At 42.2% G+C, this 20,307-nt stretch overlaps 1 protein-coding gene across 2 annotated transcripts in view; it reads right to left on the bottom strand.

The window, feature by feature from the left end:
* Positions 1–2,623: 2,623 nt before the first annotated feature.
* LOC143289722 (N(G),N(G)-dimethylarginine dimethylaminohydrolase 1-like) overlaps positions 2,624–20,307 on the bottom strand; it is a 30,736-nt gene continuing 13,052 nt past the window's right edge. The window contains exons 5-6 of one of the 2 annotated variants that reach the window (XM_076598795.1): positions 8,983–9,130; positions 3,191–3,370 (exon numbers count right to left, since the gene is read on the bottom strand). In XM_076598795.1, coding sequence (XP_076454910.1) covers positions 8,984–9,130 — 147 coding nt within the window. In that variant the 3' untranslated portion in view covers positions 3,191–3,370; position 8,983. Of the gene's footprint in view, positions 3,371–8,982; positions 9,131–20,307 lie in introns of both variants that reach the window. The other variant, XM_076598794.1, reaches the window with a different exon arrangement.

Here is a 20,307-nt window from a genome sequence, read left to right as displayed (position 1 = left end):
GTCGTTCACTCCAGTCACAACGCTGTGTCAACAACCAGATGTGTTCAACGTGTGTCAATGTGCGATCAGCACGACTAGTCGTTCACTCCAGTCACAACGCTGTGTCAACAACCAGATGTGTTCAACGTGTGTCAATGTGCGATCAGCACGACTGGTCGTTCACTCCAGTCACAATGCTGTGTCAACAACCAGATGTGTTCAACGTGTGTCAATGTGCGATCAGCACGACTGGTCGTTCACTCCAGTCACAACGCTGTGTCAACAACCAGATGTGTTCAACGTGTGTCAATGTGCGATCAGCACGACTGTTCGTTCACTCCGCTGGCTCCTTATTACATCTGTCATCAGCTTTTCAATATCAGGTCAGTGAAGTGTCCTCCATTATCACCCGCTTCCCTTTCTGTTGGTGTCAGCCCGGTCATGTTATGGGAGAGGGCAGTTTGAGCCACATGGGTCTCACTTTCTACGATGGTCTTTAAACAACAGATGTTCCCTACAATCCTCTGTGCTCAAAGTTCATGCATATGACGACTGACAGGGGAATGAGATATCCTTCGCCGTGACATGAACACGTTTTGCTTGTAACTGTAACAACGTGCAACGTTCCAACCAGAATGCATGGTTAACAACAAAAAAAAACAAAACAAAAAAATGCTGCATATGATTTTCTGTTTGTAAAACTGGAACATCTTTTTACTGCAGAATGTTCTCACTGAGCGCAAACAAAGGAAGCCTAAAAACATGTGAAACACGTCAACAGGAAAAGTGTGTCACTGTCCCCTTCTGATCGGACAAAGGCAGCACCAACATCAACTTCACAAGAGAAAATGTTGAAGGGCAAGAATGGAAAGAAGGCAGGGAAGCGTAAGACATCAACCATTCTCTGACCTGTGTAATCAGAGCCAAAAAACAGTACCCCTGGCCGCTAACATTCCAAAAGACATCGTTGTTGTTACACACATGATAATCAGGGGATTATATACAGCCCACAAGTGGAGGAAGAAAAGAAAAGAGCATCATGGAGACCAAATCTGTTCCAACGTTTCAAACGTGAGACCTGGCGGAGACACAGAATGCGCAGACAGTACACAGGAACGCAGGAAGTGCAGACAGGACGAAAGGACACAGCCACTGGAGCAGACACACACATCTGAAAACAGAAACTGGAGCAGACACACACATCTGAAAACAGAAACTGGAGCAGACACACACATCTGAAAACAGAAACTGGAGCAGACAAACACACACATCTGAAAACAGAAACTGGAGCAGACACACACATCTGAAAACAGAAACTGGAGCAACTGGAGCAGACACACACACATCTGAAAACAGAAACTGGAGCAGACACACACATCTGAAAACAGAAACTGGAGCAGACACACACATCTGAAAACAGAAACTGGAGCAGACAAACACACATCTGAAAACTGAAAGTTAGACAAACAACACAAGGAATCATTTCAAGCAAGGAAAGAGGAGAAGAAACGACGGAACATGACAGGGACAGAACGTAGGAGAAATACCAACATGACAGGGACAGAACGTAGGAGAAATACCAACATGACAGGGACAGAACGTAGGAGAAATACCAACATGACAAAGCTTTCCCCCCTTTTCAAAGGTGAAAATGTCCACATATTTTCTTTTTGTAGAATAACGCTCCCTCACCAACTTATAGTTAAACCCAGTTACATGTAAATACAAACTCTCACCAATTTATTAAAAATTAAACCAATTTACATATAAATACGAACTCTTGTCCATGGAACGTTTCCCCAAGTGTTGAATCCACAGTGAACAAAGAAAGGAAAAAATTAACGTTAAAGTATAACACATCTTTTTGTTCATGTATAATACGTCTTTTTCCTCGTCAACAACAGCCATCAGCCTATCATGGAATGCTCAGTCAAAAGTGCCCGTGACAGGAATATTTGGGCGTGTATATTTTGGCACAATGCTAATGGACACAGTTCGCATAGAGACGTGTGTAGTGTAATGAAACAGAACAAGGTATGTTTGTTAACGTCTCTTCCCACCTGCTGTGCTTTTTTTCAATGCTGAGAAAAGAAACACGCTCTGCATGAACACTCACCAAAACACTGGCTATCTACTGCAAGCAGCTTGCTACTAATACTAGTCTTCCATGTCCAGAGCAAAACATATTATGCCTGTGTTCTTTCTCTTGTTATATTAATACTCTCCTGAATGCATATGAAGAACCAGTGATTACAAAGAAAGAGTAAAAGATCAATTACACCAGCTCTTTTCGGTGCATGATTCAAAGTAACCCATGCACTATTAAATATACTAATAAACATTAATTGCAGAAAAGAAAAATACATATTGATAAGTAAATATATATATAAATGTGCTAAATTAAGACCAGCCTTTTCTGATATAACTAACTACTTTTTGATATAACGTAACTAATCTGCAGCAGAAATGCCCAGCATTGTTGCAAGTGTGTGTGTGTGTGTGTGTGTGTGTGTGTGTGTGATGTGGATATGGGTGCATGTGCACACTTATAAATGTCTGCTCGTGTGTCTTGGGGTCTGACAAGATGTTATTTGGGAAGAGAATGTGGGGGGTATTTCTTTGTTTTGAGGTGGTTCTTTCTTTCTTTCTTTTTTTTTTTTTTTTAATGTTTTCTTTTCATTTTTATGCTCTTTTTTTTTTCTTCATACTGATTCTCATTCACTGACATTTAACTATTTTGTACGCTTGTTCTATAAGCCTTTTCTGTATTGGTTTGTGCTTTGCCAGTGTTTTGACACGTCATTGCACACCTGTTCTTCAAACAGTACACTGCTTCAATGCACTAATTCATGTTCACAACTACATACGCCAGACGGTTAGGCTACATATTTCCCCAACGTCTGTACACACACAAAAAAAAGCTATGAATAGGCTGTTACACGTTATGCAGGCACTGCGCTATCAGAAAAATAAAAACAAAACAAACAAAAACCAAACAAACAATAATTCAAATCAAAAAGCTACAATCAGCCGTGCAAGTCACTGGCCGAACAATCTGCGTCTTCAGTGCCAAGATGATTCATCGTCCACGCGTGATGGTGCCAAAACGTCCACACCCAAATCCTGCCTTGCCCGATGTCGTCAGCGTCTCTCTGTTCAGGCGAGAGGTGAGAGGAGGGAGTGGAGGGGGGGTGGGTGTGGGGGAGAACTAGTGCCAGATCTGCCAGGTGGTGTGAGCGCCCAGGTCGGCGTTGGTGATGTCCGAGGAGAGCATCTTGGGATTGCGCTGGATGTTGATGGGGATGAGGAGGGAGCTGATGGTGCCGCCCACCTTGGTCAGCTCCGACACGGCCACGTGGTGACGCGTGTAGGGGATCTTCTCGTCCAGTTTCTGCGTGCACACATACAGGCGCACGCATGAGCACACACGTAAGTAAACACACATGTACACACACGCACGTACACACAAGTAAACATACATACACACAAGTAAACACACACACACACACACATGCACACAAGTAAACACACGCACATACACACAAGTAAACACACGCACATACACACAGGTAAACACACTCGCACAAGTAAACACACATGCACAAAAGTAAACACAACACACATACACAAGTAAACACACATATTCACACACTTACACGCACACAAGAAAATACACACGCACATATAAACAAGTAAACACACATGCACACAAATGAATGCACACACACACACACTCACACACACAAGTAAACACGCATGCACATACACACACACATATAAATAAACACACAGGCATATACACAGACAAACGTAAACACACAGCGCATACACATTCACACAAGTAAACACACATGCGCGCACACGCACACACACATGTGCACATGCTCACACACACATGCACATTCACACATGTACACACAAAAACACATACACACACACACACAGAGCAATCAAGGTTAATCCTAAACACAAATCTGATGAATAAACGCTACATTTGAGTACTGTAAAGAACTGTCCACTTCCACTTCAAAAGCAAAGCAAACAAAAGTTCAAGGGCGCATGTAATGTATGTATCTGGACAGCAGATAGCTGATGCTTCAGGTTAATGGGAAATCACGTTATCAAAAAAAAAAAAAAAAAAAAAATTTCAGTGAGTCAGAAATGACACACTCCATGTTACATCACTCCTGATCACGGAACAAGGAAGGCATGTTTTTCTGATCAAACTAATTTTTTTCTCCTCAAAGAATGACCAGGTCAGACAGTGCACACGACACACAAGGACAGAGCTCACTGGTGACATCCTGGAACTGTATTGGTTGTGTTTTAGTGTATTGTACTGATTGCATGGAATTATATTGTGTTGCATTGTATTGTACTGATAATTTTTTGTATTGTATTGTACTGCACTGTTATTGTTATTGTATTGTATGGAATTGTATTGCAAGGAATTGTACTGTCTTGTAATATATGGAATTGTATTGCATTGCATTGCATTGTATTGTATTGTACTATACTGTGCTGTATTGTACTGTACTGTATTGTACTGTATTGTATTGCATTATATTGTATTGTATTACTTTTTGTCACAACAGATTTCTCTGTGTGAAATTGGGGCTGCTCTCCACAGAGCCAAACCAGCCTTTTCCGTCTGTCAGCAAGTGTATCGGTTTTTCTATCAAAAGTGGATTTTCCTACAGAAATTTGCCAGGGAAAACCCTCTGTTGCCATGACTTAGCGTGTGCTAAGGAATCCGCAGTCATCAGGCAGTACGGAATAACGCAGCAGTTCGATCAGACCCACAGCTGAACCCGTTGAAAGTGTTCGTACTTGGTTTTTTTAATCACAAACACATGGTGAAACTAAATATGGTCATGAATTATCATTACCCAGCAACAGAACTGTGTGGCGACAAGAACCATTCAGATTTTTGTTTCTCTCTCTCTCTCTCCACCCCCCCCTTTTTTTTTTTTTTTGACCTGTCTTCAGTGTTTCAGAAGCTATAAAATTCATCAACTGCAGTGACGAAAGTATGACAGGACATTTCTCCTCTGTACTAAAACAATGTTGAGACGTCATGGAGGAAGTCGATTTCCTCTGCTCTAAAACAATGCTGAGATGTTAATCAGTGTGAATGGAGGAAGTCGATTTCTGGGTATTGTTGTTACTTTGTTTAGCAAGTGGGGACACATCAGTGGGTGTGTCTTACAGCCTGTTTTCAACTTACAGCCTGTTGTCAACTTACACTGTTACAGCCTGTTTTCAACTTACAGCCTGTTGTCAACTTCACTGTCTTACAACCTGTTTTCCATGCTCAGTTTTTAATGTCCAAAGCCCCCTGTTTTCAACTTCAGCGTCACACAGAGGAGTACAAACATCACTGCCTACAAAACAATAAAGCAAATCAATATTTTATTTTGAAATTGAAATTTGTGTGAACCATTTTGCTGCTGTGCTTTATCACTGATAGAAACGGTCAATACTTTTTTTTTTTTTTTTCCTCAGCAGAGATGGGAGATGTTGACCATGCTTGATGACAGGCCGCAGCATAGTGCAGACATGCGCTGACGCTGGTCACCATATTTTCAAATTCAGAGATGCCTACCCCTGTCAAGTGTTTGCAGGAACAATCAGGTAATCTGGTAGGAACATTCTGATTTTGGTGGGAACACTCAAGACTCCACGCCACATCAGCAAACATACATTTTATCTACAAGGCACACAAACACTTAGGCCTACCTACAACACAAGTGTAACTGCTACAATTAAGCTGATTGGTCCACTCAGTGCTGTTTCAATGTAAGCACACACGCGATTAGCTGAACATCATCATGTGAGACCAAGGTTAGTGCTGACCGCCCTGGCTTTGTGATTGATAAGTCTAGAGTGTCTGGGTAGTGTCACGACAGGAAAGCGTGTGACCATGCTATGTAGTCGAAAAAGAACTCATTGGAACAATCCTGACATTGGCGTAGTAACAAAAAATGGTGAAATCATAATAGTTGGCATCTCTGCTGATTATACTGTGATACTTTTTTCTTTTTTTTTCAACATTTTTTATTCAGACAAAGGTTTACAGATACAGAATTTATATGTTTTGTGCATTAGAAAGTATAGGGTAAGCATATAATTAAGTTCTAAGTACTGACAAATCTATAACAGCAAAACAATATATGTTCAATGTCAAAGTTCCAAGGTAGCATTGAAAAGCTTAATCTTGTATCAAACAGTTATAAAGTGCCCATTTTTCCACAAACTTGTTATATTCCATAGTTATGTTAAAGGCATACTTGATACATTTTTTCTTGACCCATACATCCTATCATCCTTTTTCTTGACACATACGTCCTATCATACTTTTTCTTGACCCATACGTCCCATCATACGGCATGCTTTATGTTTGATTATTACGTTGAAACATTGTTGTGAATTAGAACTGTATCAAGGTCAGCTTCCTAACCTGTAAGTGTGACACTGGTGGTGATGAAAACGACTGAAATTCCCATAAATCGGAATAAAAACAGCTGTCACAAACAACTCCGGTTTACTCAAATAACGCACAGGGTGGCCAGAGACAGGGTGTCCTCCAGAAGGCGGAGACTGGCAGAGCAGACATGTCAGTTGATGACACAGCATGATCACACAGACTGGCAGAGCAGACATGTCAGTTGATGACACAGAGACTGGCAGAGCAGACATGTCAGTTGATGACACTGCATGATCACAGAGACTGGCAGAGCAGACATGTCAGTTGATGACACTGCACGATCACAGACTGGCAGAACAGACATGCCAGTTGATGACACGGCATGATCACGGAGACTAGCAGAGCAGACATGTCAGTTGATGACACTGCATGATCACAGAGACTGGCAGAGCAGACATGTCAGCTGATGACACAGCATCATCACAGAGACTGGCAGAGCAGACATGTCAGCAGATGATACGGCATGATCACAGAGACTGGCAGAGCAGACATGTCAGTTGATGACACAGCATGATCACAGAGACTGGCAGAGCAGACATGTCAGCTGATGACACGGCATCATCACAGAGACTGGCAGAGCAGACATGTCAGTTGATGACACAGAGTTGTGATGATGATGTCAGGGCTTTGACGACGATTTCAGCAGAAGGTGCCGACATCACCACCACGACAATCAACCCATCAGTGCTCAACTTTTCTATCGTTCTGTTGTGCACCCTTGATGTGCCGCATGTATTATCAAACTTTTTTTTTTCCCCATTTGGAGTATGCACCTTAAATTCACTGTATCATGGAAAATGACACCAATGTTGGGAAGACACAGAGTTCATATCACGTCAGATGTCAGGATAAATAAACCATTCACCAGCACTCACACTGAGAGAAGAACAGTTTATGCCTGTACGACTGAGACCAGCATTCACACTGAGAGATAAGAAAGGTTTATGCCTGAACGACTGTAAGACAGACCAGCATTCACACTGAGAGAGAAGAAAGGTTTATACCTGTAGGACTGTAAGGCAGACCAGCATTCACACTGAGAGAGAAGAAAGGTTTATGTCTGAACGACTGTAAGACAGACCAGCATTCACACTGAGAGAGAAGAAAGGTTTATGCCTGAACGACTGTAAGGCAGACCAGCATTCACACTGAGAGAGAAGAAAGGTTTATGCCTAAACAACTGTAAGGCAGACCAGCATTCACACTGAGAGAGAAGAAAGGTTTATGCCTGAACGACTGTAAGACAGACCAGCATTCACACTGAGAGAGAAGAAAGGTTTATGCCTGAACGACTGTAAGACAGACCAGCATTCACACTGAGAGAGAAGAAAGGTTTATGCCTGAACGACTGTAAGGCAGACCAGCATTCACACTGAGAGAGAAGAAAGGTTTATGCCTGAACGACTGTAAGGCAGACCAGCATTCACACTGAGAGAGAAGAAAGGTTTATGCCTGAACGACTGTAAGGCAGACCAGCATTCACACTGAGAGAGAAGAAAGGTTTATGCCTGAATGACTGTAAGACAGACCAGCATTCACACTGAGAGAGAAGAAAGGTTTATGCCTGAACGACTGTAAGGCAGACCAGCATTCACACTGAGAGAGAAGAAAGGTTTATACCTGTAGGACTGTAAGACAGACCAGCATTCACACTGAGAGAGAAGAAAGGTTTATGCCTGAATGACTGTAAGACAGACCAGCATTCACATTGAGGGAAAAGGAGGAGTTTGTATTATACTCCATGTTTGGTGTTACATATACTTACCATGTCAAACTGATGCAAACTAGGCCTATGGTTTGCTCTGTTGGGCCAAATTTCGCGCGGCTAACAGTGAAAAGACGCCCCTCTTAGTCTGGCCCGCTCTTAGCCAATGAAACACCTCTAACAGCTATAAGCGCTGAATCATTCCGTGGCCATGAACGAAAGAGCCCCATGAGAACCACGGCGGAGACGCGGGGACGGACGGGCGGGCATTCGAGTTTGACATGGTAAGTATATGTAACACCAAACATAGAGTATAATACAAACTCCTCCTTTTGGTGTCATATACTGTACCATGTCAAACTGATGCAGAATTTAAAAGCAAATGGAGGAGGGCAACGCCTACTGGTTCGTGACAAAGGAAATCCCCTTGGAACCGTCAGCCCTGGTCATACGGGAATCCCGGAGGTAGAAGTTGATGAAGGGATTCTCAGACCGCCAGAAGGCTGCCTCCAAGACATGCTGCAGTGGCACCGAGTGCTGGAAAGCAGCCGAAGTAGCTATGGCCCGCACTTCGTGTGTTCTGGGATTAAGACAACTGATATCCTTGTGTGCAGACCAGCATTCACAATATGAAAGAGAGAAGTTCTGAAAGGTTTATACCTGTAGGACTGTAAGACAGACCAGCATTCACACTGTGAAAGAGGGAAATTCTGAAAGGTTTATACCCATGGGACTTAAGACAGACAAGCACGCTATCACAGATGGAAAATAGCTTCATGCCAACAGGACCGTATTACAGACAACCACTTACACTAAGGCGCAGACGACACAAGGTGTTTATAGTACTTCAGTTTCAGGAAAGGTAGCACCATACGACGGATGGCACAACCCTCGGGGGACAGGTTGCTGACGGCCATTTCATGGCGCTTCAAGTCAGGGTCCACCGCTTTCATCAGCTCCTGCTCACGGCACGGCATGCAGGCATCGTCAGCGTCTCTCTTTCCTTCGGTCGTTCTGTCTCTTTCCTTCTGTCGCTCTCTGTCCAACCTCTCTCTTTCCTTCTGTCGTTCTCTGTCTCTTTCCTTCTGTCACTCTCTGTCCACCCTGTCTTTCCTTCTATCACTCTCTGTCCACCCTGTCTTTCCCTCTGTCGCTCTCTGTCCACCCTCTCTCTTTCCTTCTGTCGCTCTCTGTCCACCCTCTGTCTTTCCTTCTGTTGTTCTCTGTCCACCCTTTCTCTTTCCTTCTATCACTCTCTGTCCACCCTCTCTCTTTCCTTCTGTCGCTCTCTGTCCACCCTCTGTCTTTCCTTCTGTCGCTCTCTGTCCACCCTTTCTCTTTCCTTCTATCACTCTCTGTCCACCCTCTCTCTTTCCTTCTATCACTCTCTGTCCACCCTCTGTCTTTCCTTCTATCACTCTCTGTCCACCCTCTGTCTTTCCTTCTGTCACTCTCTGTCCACCCTCTCTCTCTTTCCTTCTATCACTCTCTGTCCACCCTGTCTTTCCTTCTATCACTCTCTGTCCACCCTCTGTCTTTCCTTCCATCACTCTCTGTCCACCCTCTGTCTTTCCTTCTGTCGTTCTCTGTCCACCCTCTGTCTTTCCTTCTATCACTCTCTGTCCACCCTCTGTCTTTCCTTCTATCCCTCTCTGTCCACCCTCTGTCTTTCCTTCTATCACTCTCTGTCCACCCTCTCTCTTTCCTTCTATCACTCTCTGTCCACCCTCTCTCTTTCCTTCTATCACTCTCTGTCCACCCTCTGTTTTTCTTTCTGTCCCTCTCTGTCCACCCTCTCTCTTTTCTTCTGTCGTTCTCTGTCCACCCTCTGTCTTTCCTTCTGTCGTTCTCTGTCCACCCTCTCTCTTTCCTTCTATCACTCTCTGTCCACCCTCTGTTTTTCTTTCTGTCCCTCTCTGTCCACCCTCTCTCTTTTCTTCTGTCGTTCTCTGTCCACCCTCTCTCTTTCCTTCTATCACTCTCTGTCCACCCTCTCTCTTTCCTTCTATCACTCTCTGTCCACCCTCTGTTTTTCTTTCTGTCCCTCTCTGTCCACCCTCTCTCTTTCCTTCTGTCGTTCTCTGTCCACCCTCTGTCTTTCCTTCTATCACTCTCTGTCCACCCTCTGTCTTTCCTTCTGTCGCTCTCTGTCCACCCTCTGTCTTTCCTTCTGTCCCTCTCTGTCCACCCTCTGTCTTTCCTTCTATCACTCTCTGTCCACCCTCTGTCTTTCCTTCTATCACTCTCTGTCCACCCTCTGTCTTTCCTTCTGTCCCTCTCTGTCCACCCTCTCTCTTTCCTTCTATCACTCTCTGTCCACCCTTTCTCTTTCCTTCTATCACTCTCTGTCCACCCTGTCTTTCCCTCTGTCACTCTCTGTCCACCCTCTGTCTTTCCTTCTATCACTCTCTGTCCACCCTCTGTCTTTCCTTCTGTCACTCTCTGTCCACCCTCTGTCTTTCCTTCTATCACTCTCTGTCCACCCTCTGTCTTTCCTTCTGTCGTTCTCTGTCCACCCTCTGTCTTTCCTTCTGTCACTCTCTGTCCACCCTCTGTCTTTCCTTCTGTCACTCTGTCCACCCTCTGTCTTTCCTTCTATCACTCTCTGTCCACCCTCTGTCTTTCCTTCTGTCGTTCTCTGTCCACCCTCTGTCTTTCCTTCTGTCACTCTCTGTCCACCCTCTGTCTTTCCTTCTATCACTCTCTGTCCACCCTCTGTCTTTCCTTCTATCACTGTCTGTCCACCCTGTCTTTCCTTCTGTCGCTCTCTGTCCACCCTCTGTCTTTCCTTCTATCCATCTCTGTCCACCCTCTGTCTTTCCTTCTATCACTCTCTGTCCACCCTCTGTCTTTCCTTCTGTCGTTCTCTGTCCACCCTGTCTTTCCTTCTGTCACTCTCTGTCCACCCTCTGTCTTTCCTTCTATCACTGTCTGTCCACCCTCTGTCTTTCCTTCTATCACTCTCTGTCCACCCTCTGTCTTTCCTTCTGTCACTCTCTGTCCACCCTCTGTCTTTCCTTCTGTTGTTCTCTGTCCACCCTCTGTCTTTCCTTCTGTCACTCTCTGTCCACCCTCTGTCTTTCCTTCTGTCACTCTCTGTCCACCCTCTGTCTTTCCTTCTGTTGTTCTCTGTCCACCCTCTGTCACTCTCTGTCCACCCTCTGTCTTTCCTTCTGTCACTCTGTCCACCCTCTGTCTTTCCTTCTATCACTCTCTGTCCACCCTCTGTCTTTCCTTCTGTCGTTCTCTGTCCACCCTCTGTCTTTCCTTCTGTCACTCTCTGTCCACCCTCTGTCTTTCCTTCTATCACTGTCTGTCCACCCTCTGTCTTTCCTTCTGTCACTCTCTGTCCACCCTCTGTCTTTCCTTCTGTTGTTCTCTGTCCACCCTCTGTCTTTCCTTCTGTCACTCTCTGTCCACCCTCTGTCTTTCCTTCTATCACTGTCTGTCCACCCTGTCTTTCCTTCTATCACTCTCTGTCCACCCTCTGTCTTTCCTTCTGTCACTCTCTGTCCACCCTGTCTCTTTCCTTCTATCACTCTCTGTCCATCACTGTTCTCCATGCAGTCCAGGTGTGTGTTCACAGCATGCAGGACACAGAGCACCTTGCAGACAGATGCTGGCATGCCTTGGGAGGTGTCGGTATCAATTTCACATGTCAGTCAGCCTCCACGTCAGGAAAGGAGTCAACAGCCAAAATGCACAATTTACGTTGATGCAAGGTCTGTCTGAATCTGGGGTCAGACCTTCCCAGACATGAAAGTGAACATGCAAAAAAAAAAAAAAAAAAAAAAAAGAGGGAGTCCGCTTTAAAGTTCAAGGGACAAAAGGAGTATGTGGTTGTTATATTTTTACACAAATCTTTTGATGAAAAGCATGTCTGACACATGCACACGTTTCAGCACAACATGCCCCATCTCTCAAGACGACGGTGACAGGTTTCTGCCTTCCATTCCAACAAACAGCCCCAGGACAGCAGAGCAGACAGTGACAGGTTTCTGCCTTCCATTCCAACAAACAGCCCCAGGACAGCAGAGCAGACAGCCCCAGGACAGCAGAGGAGACAGTGACAGGTTTCTGCCTTCCATTCCAACAAACAGCCCCAGGACAGCAGAGGAGACAGTGACAGGTTTCTGCCTTCCATTCCAACAAACAGCCCCAGGACAGCAGAGCAGACAGTGACAGGCAGAGGGAAGGGGGATAGGCTGAACACAGGACCAGGTGCTCCAGCTGACGTACGCATGCAGACTGCTGTGAGGTGGGTGACATGCAGCAACCTTCATCTGCACACCTGTTCAGGACAGGTTTGGGTGTTCACATGGTGACCAGCCACATCTCACCACACGTCATGCACGGACACTTCACAGTGAAGCAACCAGAAGATGCTGGTCAGAAAGAGGATGTGGGGGTTTTTTTTTGGTGTTTTTTTTACATCTCCGACACAAGTTTGTCAGAGGAGCAGGGGTTGAAATGCCCAGCTGTCGGACTGGCCGGGATATCTAAACCTGGCAGACTGGTGGACATGCTCTCTCCACTCTTCTGCAGAGCAACCAGTTTTTGACAGTGTGCGTGTGTGAAAGGGTGACTGAGCTGTTGGCTTCAGTGCTGACCACTGTACTTCCCTCCTTCCCTTTTCCTTTTAACCCCACCCACCCCCCTCCACACCCCATCCCCCTTGTTGTCAGAACTGCACACCAGTAGAGTTCAGTCTCACTGAGACAAGGTATTTTGCATTTTGTATTTCTTTTTATCACAATATATTTCTCTGTGTCAAATTCAGGCTGCTCTCCCCTGGGAGAGCGCATCGCTACAGTACACTACAGCGCCACCCTTTTTTTTTTTTTTCCTGCGTTCAGTTTTATTTGTTTTTCCTATCGAAGTGGATTTTTTCTTCAGAATTTTACCAGGAACAACCCTTTTGTTGCCGTGCATTCTTTTACGGGCGCTAAGTGCATGCTGCACACGGGACCTCAGTTTATCATCTCATCTGAATGACTAGCATCCAGACCACCACTCAAGGTCTAGTGGAGGAGGAGAAAATATCGGCGGCTGAGCCGCGATTCGAACCAGTGCGCTCAGATTCTCTCATTTCCTAGGCGGACGTGTTACCTCTAGGCCATCACTCCACTTGTGTGTTCCATAATCAAAACGAGTCACAATGGAAACGGCTCATCAACTCCCTTCATCTCTCTCTCTCAGGCGAGCGTCACATGTGCAGAACATGCAAACTGCCATCGTTGGTACACTTCAATCGACTTTGCTTTTCACTTATTTAAGTCACGCAGGGCTAGTTTAGAGCAATTCCATCCTCTCTTTTCCTGTAACACACGCTGTTTGTGTAATGAACAATGCTGTGGACTCGTCACTGCTTTTCTACCATCTCTTTGCTTGGGGACGGCAAGTAAATATTGGGAGGGGCAGGCATATTTCTGGTTGATTTTTTTACTGACTTGTCCCCAGGACTACTAAAAATAATGTGGGAATTTCTATCCCTGGGGAGTGGAGGGAAATGGAAGAGGGATACTGCACAGTGTGTGTGTCATCAGTGATGTTACACTGTTTAGCCCAACACTCGGCTTATATCACAGATTGACATAAGTTTTACATTTGGGCCAACAGCAAAGTGAGAGCTGTATTATCAATGGTTTCTCCAGTCAATGGGAAATCATTTACAGCTTAGTCTTTTGTGAAGGACTATGACTCTCAAACTGGGAGGCGAAATTGCACTGGTACTTAGTGCTGCAGCCTTGTGGGCTAGTTGGCCTTTGGGAACCATCCCAACGCCGACTGTCCTAAAACCCTCTTGGCCGAGAGAGTGGGGAAGTAGCTTGGGCAAGACACTCTCCACTATAATCAAATTATAGCCCAGATAGTCGGGACAGCAGTTGCCTCCTCTGCTGTTCTGATGGTCATAGTCGGACACTACAGACTATCATATATATATATATATATACACTGTTTATAAAACAGTATTTTTAGCAGGTTTGTAACTTTAAAAATTTATTATGGGGGTGAGGTGGGAGAAGTATGTGAGCCGTGAGTGATGTTACGTTGTTTTTAAATCTGCACTTTATACAAGTTTGTAACTGTCGTGAGTGATGTTACGTTGTTTTTAAATCTGCACTTTTAGCAAGTTTGTAACTGTCGTGAGTGATGTTACGTTGTTTTTAAATCTGCACTTTTAGCAAGTTTGTAACTGTCGTGAGTGATGTTACGCTGTTTTTAAATCTGCACTTTTAGCAAGTTTGTAACTGTCGTAGGTGATGTTACGTTGTTTTTAAATCACTTTTAGCAAGTTTGTAACTGTCATGAGTGATGTTATGTTGTTTTTAAAATCTGCACTTTTAGCAAGTTTGTAACTGTCGTGAGTGATGTTACGTTGTTTTTAAAATCTGCACTTTTAGCAAGTTTGTAACTGTTGTGAGTGATGTTACGTTGTTTTTAAATCTGCACTTTTAGCAAGTTTGTAACTGTCGTGAGTGATGTTACGTTGTTTTTAAAATCTGCACTTTTAGCAAGTTTGTAACTGTTGTGAGTGATGTTACGTTGTTTTTAAATCTGCACTTTTAGCAAGTTTGTAACTGTCGTGAGTGATGTTACGTTGTTTTTAAATCTGCACTTTTAGCAAGTTTGTAACTGTCGTGAGTGATGTTACATTGTTTTTAAATCTGCACTTTTAGCAAGTTTGTAACTGTCGTGAGTGATGTTACGTTGTTTTTAAATCTGCACTTTTAGCAAGTTTGTAACTGTTGTGAGTGATGTTACGTTGTTTTTAAATCTGCACTTTTAGCAAGTTTGTAACTGTCGTGAGTGATGTTACGTTGTTTTTAAATCAGTGCTTATAGCAAGTTTGTAACTGTTGTGAGTGATGTTACGTTGTTTTTAAATCTGCACTTTTAGCAAGTTTGTAACTGTCATGAGTGATGTTACGTTGTTTTTAAATCTGCACTTTTAGCAAGTTTGTAACTGTCGTGAGTGATGTTACGTTGTTTTTAAATCTGCACTTTTAGCAAGTTTGTAACTGTTGTGAGTGATGTTACGTTGTTTTTAAATCTGCACTTTTAGCAAGTTTGTAACTGTTGTGAGTGATGTTACGTTGTTTTTAAATCAGTGCTTATAGCAAGTTTGTAACTGTCGTGAGTGATGTTACGTTGTTTTTAAATCTGCACTTTTAGCAAGTTTGTAACTGTTGTGAGTGATGTTACGTTGTTTTTAAATCAGTGCTTATAGCAAGTTTGTAACTGTCGTGAGTGACGTTACATTGTTATTAAATCAGTGCTTATAGCAAGTTTGTAACTGTCGTGAGTGACGTTACATTGTTATTAAATCAGTGCTTACAGCAAGTTTGTAACTGTCGTGAGTGACGTTACATTGTTATTAAATCAGTGCTTATAGCAAGTTTGTAACTGTCGTGAGTGATGTTACATTGTTTTTAAATCTGCACTTTTAGCAAGTTTGTAACTGTCGTGAGTGATGTTACGTTGTTTTTAAATCTGCACTTTTAGCAAGTTTGTAACTGTCGTGAGTGATGTTACGTTGTTTTTAAATCTGCACTTTTAGCAAGTTTGTAACTGTTGTGAGTGATGTTACGTTGTTTTTAAATCTGCACTTTTAGCAAGTTTGTAACTGTTGTGAGTGATGTTACGTTGTTTTTAAATCAGTGCTTATAGCAAGTTTGTAACTGTCGTGAGTGATGTTACGTTGTTTTTAAATCTGCACTTTTAGCAAGTTTGTAACTGTTGTGAGTGATGTTACGTTGTTTTTAAATCTGCACTTTTAGCAAGTTTGTAACTGTCGTGAGTGATGTTACGTTGTTTTTAAATCTGCACTTTTAGCAAGTTTGTAACTGTCGTGAGTGATGTTACATTGTTATTAAATCAGTGCTTATAGCAAGTTTGTAACTGTCGTGAGTGATGTTACGTTGTTTTTAAATCTGCACTTTTAGCAAGTTTGTAACTGTCGTGAGTGATGTTACGTTGTTTTTAAATCTGCACTTTTAGCAAGTTTGTAACTGTCGTGAGTGATGTTACGTTGTTTTTAAATCAGTGCTTATAGCAAGTTTGTAACTGTTGTGAGTGATGTTACGTTGTTTTTAAATCTGCACTTTTAGCAAGTTTGTAACTGTCGTGAGTGATGTTACGTTGTTTTTAAATCTGCACTTTTAGCAAGTTTGTAACTGTCGTGAGTGATGTTACGTTGTTTTTAAAATCTGCACTTTTAGCAAGTTTGTAACTGTTGTGAGTGATGTTACGTTGTTTTTAAATCTGCACTTTTAGCAAGTTTGTAACTGTCGTGAGTGATGTTACGTTGTTTTTAAATCTGCACTTTTAGCAAGTTTGTAACTGTTGTGAGTGATGTTACGTTGTTTTTAAATCTGCACTTTTAGCAAGTTTGTAACTGTCGTGAGTGATGTTACGTTGTTTTTAAATCTGCACTTTTAGCAAGTTTGTAACTGTCGTGAGTGATGTTACGTTGTTTTTAAATCAGTGCTTATAGCAAGTTTGTAACTGTTGTGAGTGATGTTACGTTGTTTTTAAATCTGCACTTTTAGCAAGTTTGTAACTGTCGTGAGTGATGTTACGTTGTTTTTAAATCTGCACTTTTAGCAAGTTTGTAACTGTCGTGAGTGATGTTACGTTGTTTTTAAATCTGCACTTTTAGCAAGTTTGTAACTGTTGTGAGTGATGTTACGTTGTTTTTAAATCTGCACTTTTAGCAAGTTTGTAACTGTCGTGAGTGATGTTACGTTGTTTTTAAATCAGTGCTTATAGCAAGTTTGTAACTGTTGTGAGTGATGTTACGTTGTTTTTAAATCTGCACTTTTAGCAAGTTTGTAACTGTCGTGAGTGATGTTACGTTGTTTTTAAATCTGCACTTTTAGCAAGTTTGTAACTGTTGTGAGTGATGTTACGTTGTTTTTAAATCTGCACTTTTAGCAAGTTTGTAACTGTTGTGAGTGATGTTACGTTGTTTTTAAATCTGCACTTTTAGCAAGTTTGCAACTGTCGTGAGTGATGTTACGTTGTTTTTAAATCTGCACTTTTAGCAAGTTTGTAACTGTCGTGAGTGATGTTACACTGTTTTTAAATCTGCACTTTTAGCAAGTTTGTAACTGTCGTGAGTGATGTTACGTTGTTTTTAAATCTGCACTTTTAGCAAGTTTGTAACTGTCGTGAGTGATGTTACGTTGTTTTTAAATCACTTTTAGCAAGTTTGTAACTGTCGTGAGTGACGTTACGTTGTTTTTAAATCTGCACTTTTAGCAAGTTTGCAACTGTCGTGAGTGATGTTACGTTGTTTTTAAATCTGCACTTTTAGCAAGTTTGTAACTGTCGTGAGTGATGTTACACTGTTTTTAAATCTGCACTTTTAGCAAGTTTGTAACTGTCGTAGGTGATGTTACGTTGTTTTTAAATCACTTTTAGCAAGTTTGTAACTGTCATGAGTGATGTTATGTTGTTTTTAAAATCTGCACTTTTAGCAAGTTTGTAACTGTCGTGAGTGATGTTACGTTGTTTTTAAAATCTGCACTTTTAGCAAGTTTGTAACTGTTGTGAGTGATGTTACGTTGTTTTTAAATCTGCACTTTTAGCAAGTTTGTAACTGTCGTGAGTGATGTTACGTTGTTTTTAAATCTGCACTTTTAGCAAGTTTGTAACTGTCGTGAGTGATGTTACGTTGTTTTTAAATCTGCACTTTTAGCAAGTTTGTAACTGTTGTGAGTGATGTTACGTTGTTTTTAAATCTGCGCTTATAGCAAGTTTGTAACTGTCGTGAGTGATGTTACATTGTTTTTAAATCAGTGCTTATAGCAAGTTTGTAACTGTCGTGAGTGATGTTACATTGTTTTTAAATCAGCGCTTATAGCAAGTTTGTAACTTCACATTTTCATCATATTCCTGTGTCTTATATTGATTCGCAACAGATGTACTGTTCCCTGTGATTAGAAGCGCAGGGAACTGCTATATGAATTACGTACAATACCGTTATCATCACCTCTTTCACTGCCAAGTGTCTGTGTGAAAAACACTCCCCAGGATCAGATATGTTTGACAGGATGCTGTCAGTGACAGGCCTCATTCATGTCAAAGCAGCACACTACACTGGCTCACTTCAAACTGGGTCAGGGAGCAAAGGTTAATCATTGTTCTATTGGCTGGGAAACTGGCTGCAGCTGTCAAGCTTTTGTCACAGTGTGAAAAATGGTCCTTTTATCACGCACCCGGATGTCAACTTTTTTTGGTTTTAGCCGCCTATAGGGGTGCACTGTCTGGTGGACAAAGGTCGCCTGTGGTGGTGAAAGTGTTCAACACTGATCTAAACAATGAGCTCATCAACAGATATGAAAGCCACACTGATCCTGTTGACAGTGATCTCAATGACCACGTAAAACATTTCCTTTTAGGGCAGGACAACTTTACTGAGCGACTCATACAACCTGTATAACAAGACAGGCAAGGCCTTCATGACTCACTTGTGACTGAGAGTAAAACACACAAGCTTTTTATGTATTGCGTATAATTTCAAAATGTAATGTTTAAGATGAGAAAGATCAGTTTAAAGCAAATTAAGTCCCCTAGCATTAATTACAGAGTAATTTCCCTTCTTTACTATCTGCACCAAAATGTTTGTAAAATAAATAAAACTTCCATGCTTAGCAAAAGAAGTTCCTGTTTGCACAAAAAATGATAATAATGACTGCTCTTGTTGTTGGGTCAAAATATCAGATCAAAGTGCCAAGTTTAGAGAATACAAAAAATATAAATATAACAGTAAATGCAGTTTGCATATAATTAGGCTTCATTATTTATTTTTTTGTGCCCATCCCAGAGGTGCAATATTATTCTAAACAAGATGACTGGAAAGAACTGAATTTTTCCTATTTTTATGCCTAATTTGGTGTCAACCGACAAAGCATTTGCAGAGAAAATGTCAATGTTAAAGTTTACCACGGACACACAGACAACCGAACACCGGGTTAAAACACAGACTCACTTTGTTTACACAAGTGAGTCAATTAAAGGGAAGAAGAAAGCCACTGTGTTACATCACTGTGCATTCAGGTCACCACTGACGGATTCACAAGTGTGGTGCTTGGCTCTTCACCCTCTGCAGACTGCACTGGCGATGGAAGACCTTTTAAAGTTTCCCTCTTTTTTTTTTCCTTTTGTGGTGTGGTGTTCTGATTTTAATCTTGGGTCCAATCGCGCACACAGTTCCTGCGAGAGGACCGACGTTCAACTGTTTCCGTGTTGACGGATAAAGGGATAGACAAGATCGGCCCGAGCACTGCCGAGTGGCAGGATCGAGTTATTAAGAGGCACTCCGACGTGGGCAACAGTGGAGATATGCAGTGGGGCAGAAAAAACCGGCACTGCCGAAGTTCAATGGGCTGTGCACGCATCTGCTCTGTGGGCAAGGGGTGGAGCAGGCGCTAGGTGTGGCACCAGTGCATAATTGCTGCAGCAAGCTCCCAATGGGTTGCTGGTTGTTTGGTTGAGCAGCTTGCTGAGACGCCATTAGTGGATGGGAAACAGCAGCAACTGGCGGTGTTATGGTTAAGTATGTGTAATTAAACTTGGGATTAACTATGGAGTTTTTAGTCCCCTGTGGTTTATCACCACCCCTTGCTACTGGCAACACAGGCAGTGTCTGGTATTTTTTCTGCTTCCACTGAGTTACAGATTTCAATAAATTCCTACTGGTTTTTGATGCGTCTTCCTTTCCCTTCTTTATGGAAAAGAAGACATCAGCGTTTGGATGAATGTTATTATTCACTTTTTGTATAGTTATACTAATGCAGTTATACTATACATACATGCGCCTTTTTTTTTTTTTTTTTTTTTTTAAAGATCATGCATATGCATCAGTCAGAATCTGATACAATTTGTAATCAGTAAAAGTATTATATACACTATATATACAGCTATACTAATGTGCACATACATACAAACATCCTTATAGTTATTCTTTCTTTTAAGATCATGCATATGCATCAGTCAGAATGTGATACAATTTGTATTCAGTAAAAAGACATACAGTGTATATACATATATATATGTAAGGAAGAATGTCTCTCTCTAACACTTGTAACAGTCATGCAACTGTACTTTGATACTGTTTAGTTCTTTTCAGA

This window comes from Babylonia areolata, chromosome 14, assembly GCF_041734735.1.
Source record: "Babylonia areolata isolate BAREFJ2019XMU chromosome 14, ASM4173473v1, whole genome shotgun sequence".
Classification (NCBI taxonomy): domain Eukaryota; kingdom Metazoa; phylum Mollusca; class Gastropoda; order Neogastropoda; family Buccinidae; genus Babylonia; species Babylonia areolata.
This window is presented reverse-complemented; position numbering and strand designations above follow the sequence as displayed.